We start from the raw sequence: 13,284 nt of genomic DNA, 5'->3' as shown, positions 1-13,284 counted from the left end.
TACCCAGAGTTAGCTTAAACTTTGTACCACACGTGAATTTAACTCCTGAGAAGAAAGTTTTAAAAAGCAGATAGGTAAGCTTTTCTTTTTTTTTTTTTTAAGATTTTATTTATTTATTTGACAGACAGAGATCACAAGAGGGGGGAAACAGGCTCCCTGCTTAGCAGAGAGCCCGATGTGAGGCTCGATCCCAGGACCCTGAGATCACAACCTGAGCCAAAGGCAGAGGCTTAACCCACTGAGTCACCCAGGCGCCCCTAGGTATGCTTTTCTGACAATTACTTGTTTCAATCCGGCCCATCCGTTACTCTCATCTTAAACTTGAGGGTTACCAACTGCTGTAAAATTATACTGATAGGAGGGGGATTTTTTGGGACAGACGGGTATTCTTATTTCTTAGTTTGGTCGGGAACTACCACTGAGATAAGCTCAGGAATGTGCTGCAGACTCCAAATGTTCACATTAATATTTAAAAATAATTGTACTGATCTCTGCAAAGAGGGGATCCATTGAAAGTTTGCGATAGGGGAAGTGCTCAAGTGAACCCCTTTTTCAACCAGACAATTAATGAGAACTTACCCCAGGGAAACACAGGGAGCAGGAAGATGAACAGAATGGGAACTTCACCCCTGCAGAAAGTAAGGATTTAAAGGAACCGCAGGCGTGTCCCTGGCAGGCAGGAAAACGTCGGTAGGCCAAGGGAGGGAGGCAGACCGGTGAGGTCCTGGGGAGGTTCAGAGAGGCTTGGAAAAGTGAGGAGGTAGGGAAGTCTTGATGAAGCCTTTGAGTTAGGTCTTCACACATGGGTGGCACATGGACACCGATGATGAAGGCAGCGGAGTGGGGGAGGATAGTCGTGACCACCAGAGCGATCAAGGCGGCCAGATCTTGGAGTCGGCCTGCCCGCGCAACCAATCCAGTTCTACCACAGAACAGCTATGTGGCTTCGAGCAAGTTCCCTAACCTCTCTGATCTTCAGCTTCCACCTACGAAATAGGGGAGAACAAGAATTCCCCTCACAGGCGCTCGTTCTGGAAATCAAATGAGAATGAAAGGAAGCGCGGTGCTCGGCACAGGGCCTGTCAGTCAATACCACGGTTGCCGGTGGTGGGTCACGGAGGAGAGCCCTGAATGACTGAAAGAGGATTCATTAGCAGTATTTCTGGAAGCTTCCATTTGTATGAGATTCTCTTCCTTTCGTTTCTTTTTTATTAGAGAGAGGGAGAGAGAGAGAGAGCACAGGCAGGTGGAGGGGCAGAGTGAGTGGGAGAAACACCGCTGAGCAGGGAGCCGTATGTGGGACTCGATCCCCAGACCCCGGGATCATGACCTGAGCCTAAAACAGGTGCTTAACCGACTGGACCACCCAGGCGCCCCTCTTCTCTTCCATTTCTATAGGACTACTTCATCTCTCTCCAAATCCCAAAGTCTTCCTCTCAACTAGAACACTGCCCCATGGAAAAAAGAGCTCTTAAGGCATGCCCATTTCGGACATACATACTGAATGACATATGCTTGTTCTTCTTTCATTTTTGGGGGGAATGGGGGTGAAGGGTATCTTTTTAGCCAGGTCGAAAATAGAATAAAACGGAGCAAAGTCAAACATTAAAAAAATGCCATGAAGCAGACACCTAACGGGGTGAAGAAGTGAAAGAAATTTAAGAAAAGAAAGAAAAGAAAAAGGAAGACTATTTAATGGGTTCCGAAATCTCATCAGGAGCATCATATCAAAACTTGAAAAGCTTTAACAGAAATGCCAAGGAAGGGAGGCTACAGCTGAATACAGAGAGTCAGAGAGAACTGGGTTCAAATCCAGTGCCTGACATTTACCAGCTGGGTGGGCCTCGGAAAGACTCACGGGCCTCAGCTGCGTCATCGATAAAAATGGAGTCAGTTACCTCCTTGGCAGAGTTATTGGCTAATCAGTATGTAAAGTCGTTAACACATTGCCTGCTGTGAAGATACAAAAAGGCTGTTATCTTACATCCAGAAAAACAATGGTCTAGAATGAATACGACTTGCACCCTGCCTGGTTCCACAGAGAAATGAACAGAATTCACGGAAATTATTACCATTTTGCCCCCCTCCCTCCCAAAAGTCACAGTGGAGCATCTGACAAGAAGTCGAAAGTGGGAAAATCAAAAAGGGAGTCCAGGAACGTGGCCAACACACAAAACACATGCGGTGAATGCCTGTGCGCTTGTTGTGGGCGGGCCACACATTTAATTCTAAGCTTTAGAGTAGCAACACAAAGAGGGAAAATGATCACTTTCAAGATTCAAAGTGTCCACATGACAAAAATAAACCAGGAGAAGCACAGCTCTCTGTGGTGATGAGAACAGAGGTATTTTTACAGTGGGTTCTCGTTAATGACAGAAAATGCGTAATACAGGAATCGAGGCACTACGGTGAGAGTGGTCCGTGCGTGCTAGGTTTACGCTCACCGTGGGTAAGACATCGCGGCCGGCTTCTGGAGGGGTACAAAGATGGACACAAGATGGTCTGCGCCTTTGGAGAATTTACAGTCTTGCGGACGAGATGCAGAGGCATCTAAATGTTTTATGACACTAGGACAACATGCCACGTGCCCCTGGATGGACAGGAAAGATGAATTCTGCCAAAGCCTTATGGGCATCTTCGTCAAGTAGGTGGTCTTTCAGTTTTTATGTTTTAACATCTCAATACGGAGATGTTCAGCCATTTGGAAACAGAAGAGAAAATGATCTGAGAACTCCCGTCATCCACCTGTGGCATTTTTCAGCAGTTTACTGATTTTGTTTCACCTATATCGGCTTTTTTGGTTTACTCTGCTGGGCTATTTTTAAGCGAATCCCATTCATCACGCCATTTAGTCTGTAAATACTTAGCATGATTCATGTTACAAAACATAACCACCAAGCCGTTACTATACCCAATGGAATGACCAGTTATCCCTTAACATCACCTGATTCCTTGTTTCTTTAAAGGTTTTATTTATGTACTTGAGAGAGAGAGAGAGAGAGAGAATGGGTGGAGAAGGGCAGAGAGAGAGGGAGAAAGAATCTGAGGCAGACGCCACACTGAGCACAAAGCCCAACACGGGGCTCGATCCCACGACCACAAGATCACGACCTGTGCCGAAACCAAGAGTCGGACGCTTAACTGACTGAGCCACCCAGGTGCCCCAACATCACCTGATTCCCAAAACAAGTTTAAATTTCCCACAGACTTTCACCGATGTCTTTGACAGCTGGTTGTTCCAGTCAGGATCCTAACATGGCGCCCACGAGGCATTTGGTTGTTATGGTATAGACGTGACCTGGGAAACATACAGGGTCCGCCCACCTTTTTTTTTTTTTTTCCCTTCAGACCAGCGGTTTACGGAAGGAATCAGGCAATTGTCCTGTTGGATGTTAGATGGAAGTGATTTTGAAAGGCAGATCTGTGGGGAGGGAGAGGGAATTTCAGATACCCGCAGTCAGAACTGTGAGGTAACTCCGCTTGGGTGTTGGTTCGTGCATGATACTGTCCACGAGCTGCTATTCTTTGTGCGGTGGGACAGTGGGCTTAGGGGGATGGCTTGGGAAGCAACTGTTGGACTGGGGTACGGAGAGCTGGGAACCTGGATAAAGGCTATTGCATGACTGATCACTAGTGTTGCTAAGAGCCAGGGATCCAGAGCCTACGTGCCTGGGTTCAAATCTCAGCTCGGCCGCTCTCTAGCTGTGTGGCCTTGGGCAAATTTCTTAACATACCTAAGCAACTGTTTTCTGAGCTGTCAAGAGGAGGGCATATACCAACCAATACTGCCTCAAAATGTTGTCTTGGGGGGGTTAAATGAGATCACTCATCAGAGTGCTTAATAAATGCCCAAAAAAGTTAGCTTTTGTGAGAAGAGCGATCACAGCGCAGGCCATGGCAGCAGGGGCATCCGTAAGAGGCCTTCCTGGATGGCCTGGACTCGCTCGGGAGGCTGGGGAAGTGTTGAGAAACAGTAGAGACAGGAGTTAGGCAATCAAACAACCACCGATAACTCAACTTTTCAAATCTCTTCTTCCCAACCTGTCCAGACGCACACACACACTCCCCCGCCCATCATTGTCACTCTACCTTGCCTGAACAGAAAAGAAGGAAAAGGATTTCAGAGGGGGCAAAAAAAAAAAAAGGGATTAGGATTTTTTTTCTTCAATGGGATATGATGGAAACATTGGAAGAATATCCACATGGAGATGGCCACTTGGAAGTTAAACACCGGGCTCTTGAAGTTGAGAGAGATGGCAGAGCTGGGTTATAATTTTAAGGGTCACCCACATCGATGTAATGGTTAAGTCAGCAGGAAGATAAAAACCCCAAGTGAGAGGATGCAGATTAAAAAAAAAATTTTGAAAAAAAGCAAATTCATACGCGCACACACACACACGCTGGTGAAGTCCGCCTGAGCACACTGAAGACCACGGGGGGGCAGGAGGAAGAGGAGTTAATGAATGAAGCAGGCTGAGATGTGTTTGAACGTAAGCAAGGAATTTAGAAATGGCGGCGTAAATAGAATCCAAGGTTTCTAAGGAGACCATTCCTGGGTGTCAGAGGCAGAGCTGAAATAAGAGAGGTATGGGCGGCAGCGGCGGATTTTGGTATTAGGATGTATTTCAGATGGCGGGCCAGGTCTGGGGAGGCTGTTCTAAAGGCAAATCTGGGAGCTGTCCCATGTAAGTAAAAACAAAAGACATACAAGAGGGAAAGAACTGAATGACAGGAGCAGAAAATTGCAGGAAGTCATCTCAAACTGCTTTGGAGGGTGGAGAAGCCCCCAGCTGCGAAAAAGCCACTGGGTTTGGTGAACCGGAAGTTCCTGGTGCCCTCTGAGAGTCCCCAGACGGAATGGCTCCTCTCTGCGTTGTGCATTTGTGAGTGACGAGGCCCTGTGAGCGCATACATAATTTTGCGAGAAGGCCTCTTCCATCTGGTGAGCTCAGTCCCTTGGGAACTAAATTTCAAAAACTACTATCTAATTTTGTAAGGAAACACAAGCCACGTGATTAAATTGGATCGGGGTGATTTGCACCCATGTGCCAAGAACCAGGAACCGGGTGTGCTCCGTTCCAGCAGAGAACCACAAGTCTCCGCCCACACAGGAGCCTCCCCAGTGCTCAGCTAGACGCTAAATGAGAAGCTAGACGCAGGCTCTCCCCACCAGGCACATATTCCGTACAGGCTCTGGGGCCCCCAAGCTCAAAGTTAATACTTCAGTCTAGCAGGCTTCCTGGGTGACACCACCGCCGTCGTCCTCGTCCCCATTAAACTGCTCTGGCGAACTGACCCGTGTGGATTTCGAGTCTCCCGCGGTCTTTGGTTTCACAGGCTAAGATCTTAAATGGACTGTTAAGGACGGTCTCGGAGGCCACCGCAGTTCTGCTGTTGCGGTTTTTACACCTCTGCTCGATCCAACAACCAACGTCTTCCCTGCTCGGCGTGTTTGCGGGGAACGAGTGGGCCGCGGGGCGGGCTGTCCCAGGCTGCGTCTGGAGGCTGGCGGTGGAAGGCGAATGACATCAGGCGCGGGGCAGCGTCCCTGACTCATGCGAGCAGTTATCATCAAATTCCTTCACGGCCACGCGCACATTGCAACCATACGGAAGGAGTGAGCGCCCTAAACCCACCATGCGGCTTGGTTTAGTCTACAGCCATTGATCCTTGCTCTGTTTCCCCTCTCTGCTCTTCTCCATAAGTGATGGGGGGATGCAGCTGGGTTCCAGGCCGGGCTCAGCCAAGCCTCCTTTCCTTTAATGGCAAAGCAGCTATATTCATGGACAGAGAATTCCAACCTCCACAGCCAAAAGGTGAGGCAGAAGGAATTCCACGTCTGGAGCTTCTGGAATCTGTGACCAGGGGCCAAGTTACAAACAGCAGGCATGATCACACCTCGTTGATTTTTAAAACCAGGTTCTAGTTCTCGTGTCTAAGTCGTCTTGTCGGAAACCTACAAGCATGTGTGGGGGTTGGATGGTGAACATTTGTTGTCTTGTCATCTGGGGACAACAGTCGATTTCCTCACACGAGAAAATGCTGCCCGAGGAAGGCTGTGGGTAACACAGAATGATCACTAGGGTCTGGTCTACAAGTAAAAGCAGAACAACTTGAAACCCACAGCAAACATTCTGAATTCTAATAGGTTTCGCCCATATGGTTGATATTTGAGTCTCTACGTGCTCACTGCTGGTCCTTATGTAGGGGCCACATCTGCTTGAGAGTTAAAACAGGTGTCCTCCCCAGCCATAAACAAGATTTTCAGGGGCGATTCTGGGGCCCCTGTGTGGGCTCTACGTAGCAGAAACAGATCTCTGAGCCCCATGAAACTCCGGTTGGAAGGCTAGACATATCAAAAAAATTAAAGATATCCAGGGGCAACAAAGACTCTCAAGAATGTCACTGAGAAGGAATAACGAAATAACAAAAAGCAAGGGTCCTGTAACACTCAGTCCGTGTGTCACGATCAGCATGACTCAGTCTTCACGTGGTGCTGGTTTACATTTAAAGTATAACTAGCTAAAAATAAGCCTCAAAATCCTAGATTTTTTGAAGTAGCAACACAGACCTCGCTTCAAATTGCACATCATTTCTCACACACACACACACACACACATGAATCAGCAGTTGAAGACATAAGGGGCCTTTTCCTTCCAAAATGTGGCTCTGATCCCACAATATCATCACTCATATTTCAGCCCAGAATTCCCTAGAAATTCTTCCAGCACTTTCTATCGGACCTCCTGGCCTCTTGGTCCTAAATTCACACACCATGTGGGGTTCACAGAACAATGGTCCCCCAAAGATGTCTGCTTCCTAATCCACAGAACCTCTGACTACACAATAAAGGGGGATTAAGGGTGCTAATCAGCTGACCTTAAGATAAAGAGATTATTCTGGGGCACAGGGTGGGCCCAGTGTAATCACAAATGTCCTTAAATGTGGAAGAGGGAAGGTCAGAGATGTGGTAACGGAGGCTGGACCCGAGAGATGCTATTTGGCTGAGTCTGAAGATGGAAAGAGGGGGCCGCAAGCTGAGGAACAAGCATGATCTCCAGAACATTCTCTCTAGAGCTTCCAGAAAGGAAAGCTGATGTCTCGCCCCTGACCCCTTGAGCTGACAGCCCACTGAGGACCATGTGGGACTTCTGACCACCAGAACCGTATGAAAGTAAATCTGTGTCATTTTAAGCCAGGAAACGTGTATTAACTTGTTACAGCAGCAACAGCAAACTGATACATTCTATCCAGGAAGCAGAGACAAGCTCACCTCGGGATTGCAACCACAATGCTAGGATAGGCAAGACTTGGGATTCTTTGGCAAGAAGACATATTCATTTACTTTCTTCCTAGTTAAACTCCAGCACCCAGCGGGGTGCTAGTCCTCAGAAAGGATGGTATAAAATGGTGCAGCATCTTCTAAATTTGTGTGTGTGGTGGGGAGGAGGTACAGCTGGAGGGGAACATAGCACTATTGTTAGAAACTCAGTCCCTTTTTTAGCAAACCTGCCTTAATATGATTTTAAAATCCGTCTTTTCTGTTTCCCTGTTCTCTTCTCTTCAAAACATCCCTGGGTGCTTTCAATATCTGGATAATCTTCGGAGATGATCTAAATCTAGAGAGTTCCAGCTCCCACATCATGCAGACTTTTGGACTATGCCTTCGATGGGATTCAGAGAAGGTTTGATGATATTTAATACAGTACAGCAGCAAATAGTCATGAATCAGAGGTGAATAATTTAATTAGAATACTAGGGCTTGCTTGGAATAGCTGATATAAGACTATTAAAGAGATTCTACATGGAACTGGACATGGGTTTGCTGGTGTTGTTGTTTGTAAGTTAGTTTTAATTAGAAAAAAAAAATAACAAGCAATCCTCTGAGCAAGTTAATGTGTATGGACCAAAGATGCTTTTAGGCAAAGACTTTTAGGATCCCCTTGGAGTGAGGACACAATTCAAGTCCATGCTCAAAGATAAATGAGGATGTGCCAGGCCCTATTTCGGTCCCTCTGCCCCACATGTCCGCGAAATCGAATTCTTTACCAAGGCACAAATCATGAATCATCAGACAAGATAAGAGGTAAGAAACCTTGAAACCCGGTAGTGGGGTGTGGCTTCATCAGGAGACCATACCAGAGAAAGGGATGGCCTGACCTATCGAATAAAATTAAAAATAGAACGGGAACACTTACCCTCATGTCTCCATTCACAGTTTTCGGTATGTGGTTGAATGCATGTGCGGGATCCTTGTTGTACACTTTGAGGAGCGATCTGTCCTGAATGTTCCTGGAATCAAAAACATCAATGACTACGGCAGATGAAAGGAGCCTCACTTTGGCCATTTCTTTTGCCAGCCCTGCAGAATCGGGCAGAAGACACAAACAGACAATCCAACGGCTGTCTACAGTCAACCGGACAAAAAGTTCCTTCACCCTACAATAGGCAAAAATCAAGAAGGAAAAGGAGAAAAGGGACTCCAGCTTTTCTTTCCCGTTTTTGTTCCCCAGGAAAGTATTCGTCTCTCCCTTCGGTTCTCCACCCACAAGTATCAGTTAGCGTGGACTTACTTTCAAGATCGGAGCAAGAAAAGCTAACACTTTCAGGGACAATAAAGCTCCAATACTCACACTACGTTCAAAGAGATTTGGTTAATATTTAAATATTTAATCGTTTACTTTGCCCAAACGCCTGGTTTTCTGCTTATCTCACGAATGCACACAAAGGAAAATGGTTTTTCCTTCAAACACTTTCCGCAAGGAACAGAAAATGTTATTTGCAGTCCAGGAGAAAAAAAAAAAGTGCCACCAAGATCAAAACCAGTATCTTTACAATGCCTTTTTTATCGTCCACAGTGGCTATTAAAAATAACTCGTCTACGTACAAGAGGACTGAGAGGACGGGCAGAGTCTTTAGAAGGAAGAGCCGCAGATCGAGTCTTCTGCTTGTCTCTTTCTCCTCCCGAGCCCAGCACTTAGAGCCCGGAAGTCAGTCACGCCTCAGCCAAGGACAGAAGTCCCACATCCTGCTCAGAGCCTACCTTAAAATTATTTAAGAGCATAAGAATGTCTACGAAGTCCTTCTCCCTCCACATTCAGCTTTCGCCAGCAGAAGGGCCACCCAAGGCGCTTTTAGCCCCGTCTACACTGCGTCCTCCCGAGCCCGGCGAGCTGAGCTTAGGGACGCGTGTGCAGAGAGATGCATTCCTTTCCTCCAGGTGCAGCAGCCGCACGTTCTGGGGGCTGATCGCAATCTCTGGGATTACTGGGTTATGTTTTGTTTTAAATGGAGTGGAGGATTCTTGGACTGGTCTTGCTTCCCTCCTTTAAATATCTGTCAGTAATTGCTTTGAAGCAATGACTAGCCCAAGCTTGCAGGGCTGCTCCAGACTTCAAGGAGCTCGTTACGAGGCGGCGTAAGGGGGAGCATGCAGAACCTTGTTATCTCAAAGGGGCGAGGCTACTAAGAAGGCAAGAGCTCACAGAAGATGAGGACGTGGGGGTTTCCTTCAGTGAATCCCCGCTGTGGCTTTGGGGGTGGGGTGGGGAGTCCCGAGTGACAATATGAAGAAACTGAAAACCTTCCTGGAGCCGTGAAAAAAACTTAGTGGGATTCTAAAGGTATTTAAAATACATGAGGTTGGTTTATGATTAATTTAGAAACATGCTCATCCGAGATGAACCAACAGTAAAGGCCCAGATTGCATTCACCATGGCAACATTTACAACACGGAATTTCAACCTGAATGCTCCATAGCATTTCCCTAAGGAAAATATGAAGAACCCAACCCAGTAATGAAATAGTTAAATGTTTAACCAATACACACTCATTTCAAAAACACTGGATATGAAAGGAAATTTGTCCTGGGCTGAGAAGATTAAAGCCATTGTCTTCAGTGACAGTCTACATGGTACATTTTTGCAGGGGAGAGAGAGAATCTATATAATGTTGTTGGGGAGAATTTATTCTACCAATCAAAATACAATTGAGGCATTTTATGCATATAAGCAAAGAGAGAGAAGAATTCTTTGGAAAAAGACATACACAGGATCACCTACCATGAACATTATATCCACTATCAAATAAAAACACCTTAACCACTTAAATATTTTTAGATCCGTTTTTATCAGTAAATCAAAATACTGAAAAGGAAAATTACAGACAATCTTATAAATCAATGACTTTCCCACTAAACATTTTAAATTAGGTTTTAAAAAATGACTTTCACAAATGTTAACCTATTAACTGAAAACTATTATTGTTGAAAGAAAGGATCTTGTCTTCTCTCAAGCACTATTTTCATCTGTTTTATCAACAGGCTTTGCATCAAGGAGGGTCATCTCAGTTTGAAAGTTGAAGGGGACATTTCCCCTTTGCCCTCCCTCCCAATTCTCTCTCTGAAACTTCCTTGCAACACTCCGGAAGAATGAATAAAGGTAGCCCTAGCAGTAACGCTTTGAGGTTTGGGAAAGGCTCTAGAAAATCATGACTTTTTGCAAATTTAAAAACGCTTGTGTGAAAAAATAAATAAATAAAAATGTCTGCATGGGCTGCAAGACAGTGGGGTCCAATTGTTCCTAATAACCTCATCAGGCTTGAGCTCCAAAACCAAAAATGGCTCCATGTAGTTTCATACAGATTCATTATTACCACTTCTCGCCAGTCCTCTAACTAAAAAACGTGGAAAGTCAAGAAAAGCGCTGTAAAACAACATGCCCGTGTGAAAACACTATCTGGGACTGTATGACCACAAACATACTCTTTAGATACAACATGATGACTCTATGCTTAAGTTTATGCTCTGTAAATTCAAATTTTTTTAAGTGACAGGCTGATTAATAATTTATTTCAAAAAACAGACATGAATTTCCGATCCCATGAATATTTAAACATGCTTTTTCAAGGTAGCAAGGTGGTACAACAGATGTAGCCGCTATACCTTAGGGCCTATGCCAAAGCCCTAAATTACTCATACACCTTGGCACATGCCTAAATGTCATTTGTGATCATTGTTAGGTATTTATCAATTCACATGTGTTATGCACTAGAGGCACACTGTTAAAAAGTGGTTTCGGGGGGCGCCTGGGTGGCTCAGTGGGTTAAAGCCTCTGCCTTCGGCTCAGGTCATGATCTCAGGGTCCTGGGATCGAGCCCCACATCGGGCTCTCTGCTCAGCGGGGAGCCTGCTTCCTCCTCTCTCTCTCTGCCTGCCTCTCTGCCTACTTGTGATCTGTCTGTCAAATAAATAAATAAAATCTTTTTTAAAAAAGTGGTTTCTATTAATGCCATAATGAAGAAACAGGGCATCCTGCTCTCCCCACGGGGAAGGAACCCAAAAATCCAAGTTGTGGACTAGATCAGTTGGGCAGGGAATATTCTGAGGGAACTAAAAAAACCTCTTCACAAGGGATGTGGACAGTCAGGTCTGCAGCTGCACCTGGAAATGAAGGGGCTGGCTGTGTGATCTTGAGTAAGTCCCTTAACTTTTATGCATCTGAGCTTCTGGTCCCATAAAACGAAAGGGCTCAATTAGTCACTCAATAATTTTTTGAGTTCTAAAATGTCTAGGAGCTATACTAGGCAACTCCTTATTTGTGTGAATTCAAGTCTGGTTTGTCAGGCTGTTTGGCTGGGAGTGATCGGATGGGTCCCTCCTGCTCTAGACACAGATGCTTTTACTTCTGGGCCCTCTGCTGTAGTATGTAGTATGAGTCCTCTTAGCCTCATTTGAGGGTACATTCTCCTAGGGGCCCCAGAGAAAGCCCACCTGGAAAGTGAGATTTTTTGGTAAGGCCAGCTATTGAAGAAAATCATGGAGACCAGAGAATGCTCCTCAGGCTCTTGTTTATGGACAAGAGCACAGTGGTCTCTGCTTCTACTCTAACCTGTTGGTGTAAATGATGGCCCAGTGGAATCACTACCCAACATGTTCACAGTCTCTGTGAGGAAAAAGCACTTGAGAAGGAGCTGGGATAGTTCCAGTCACAAGCATGTCCCAATGAGGTTGATCAAGTCTCCCCACCACCTTCTGGGCCTCAGCTCCCCCAGCTCTTAAACAGTGGATTGGTTCCTTCTTATATTCTTCTCAGAGGTCATAGGCAAAGATCTATGTGGGAGAAGTCTGTCCTCATCTTTGTAAACCAAGTAAACCTTGTAAATGGATTATAGGAAAACAGATGGTGAATTCACACCCGGGTGAGATAAGCCTACCCGATCAGGACCAGGATACACTGTAGCAAAGCTAAATGGAGTATGGTGGGACACATCCTCCCGCACCCCCCCTCCACCCGCCACACACAAGATGTAACTACCTACCTTACATCATTTAGTTCATAATAGACATTTCTGCTTTCATCTTTGATGTAAATGGCGACACTGGGCGATTCTAGCATTTTCATGGTGAGCTGCTGTGGAAAGGCACTTACGAAGAGAGCACGGATTGTGTCTGCACTTGTGATTTCATTCGGCATCCTGAGCTGCTTGGTTTCATCTCCGTACTGGAGATAGAGAACCCCTGCGCGCAAAATGAACACAGTTATCAGCCCCAGATCAAGACTCACGCTATGCGCAGCAAAAGCTTACCCTTTTCTGTCTTACCCCAGGCAGCAATGGGCAGGACAAACTTGGAAAACGTGTAACAAGAGATGTTTGTTTGGAATTCCCAAGGAATGCACTTCTGGTTATCCCATGAAAACTCACTTTTATTCTCCGGAATCCAGGCAGGTGTTAAAGAGGCTAATTTCCAACTATTTTAAAACCAAAAGGACATGAAGCTAACCTCTGGTAGCCTAAAGCAAAAGACAATACTTTATTCCCTTAAAAGGTATATTTAAGAATTTGACCCCGTCTGGTGATTTTGACTGTGTTTTTCATTAACTAACAACACAATCATTATAGCGACGGATAGGCTATAATATAGCTTAAGTCTTTCTAGTCCATTCATTTTAAGCAGAAAAGCTACAATGTTTCTGTGACTCTACTACATATTTATTGAATGTTTATACAAACTGCAACTATCTACAGGAAAAGAATCTGGCACCCCAGTGTTTCAGAAAGAAAATGAACAAGTCAGTTACATAAAGAAAAACAGAAGCATAAGATTGTAGAATTTTAGAGTTCCTGGGGGTATATGGCTTCCGATGAACCATACCTCCCAGTACCCATCCTCCTGGGGAGTGTAGTCCCTTCCCACGTTGACGCTGGGCATGGCCATGTGACTTGTTTTGACCAATGAGACATTAGCAAGTAAGATGCAAAATGGAGGCTTGGTAAGTGCTTGCA

General features: G+C 45.5%; 1 protein-coding gene across 3 annotated transcripts in view; it reads right to left on the bottom strand.

Moving 5' to 3' along the window:
• The window catches only part of KIAA1217, a 288,781-nt gene that overhangs the window by 82,937 nt on the left and 192,560 nt on the right, over window positions 1-13,284 (bottom strand). For all 3 annotated transcript variants that reach the window (XM_080810111.1, XM_080810112.1, XM_080810113.1), the window contains exons 4-5: window positions 12,319-12,517; window positions 8,199-8,292 (exon numbers count right to left, since the gene is read on the bottom strand). In XM_080810111.1, coding sequence (XP_080666237.1) covers window positions 8,199-8,292; window positions 12,319-12,517 — 293 coding nt within the window. The remainder of the gene's footprint in view (window positions 1-8,198; window positions 8,293-12,318; window positions 12,518-13,284) is intronic.

This window comes from Martes martes, assembly GCF_963455335.1.
Source record: "Martes martes genome assembly, chromosome: 8".
Classification (NCBI taxonomy): Eukaryota; Metazoa; Chordata; class Mammalia; order Carnivora; family Mustelidae; genus Martes; species Martes martes.
The sequence above is the reverse complement of the archived record's forward strand: the minus strand, read 5'-3'. Positions and strand labels throughout refer to the sequence as shown.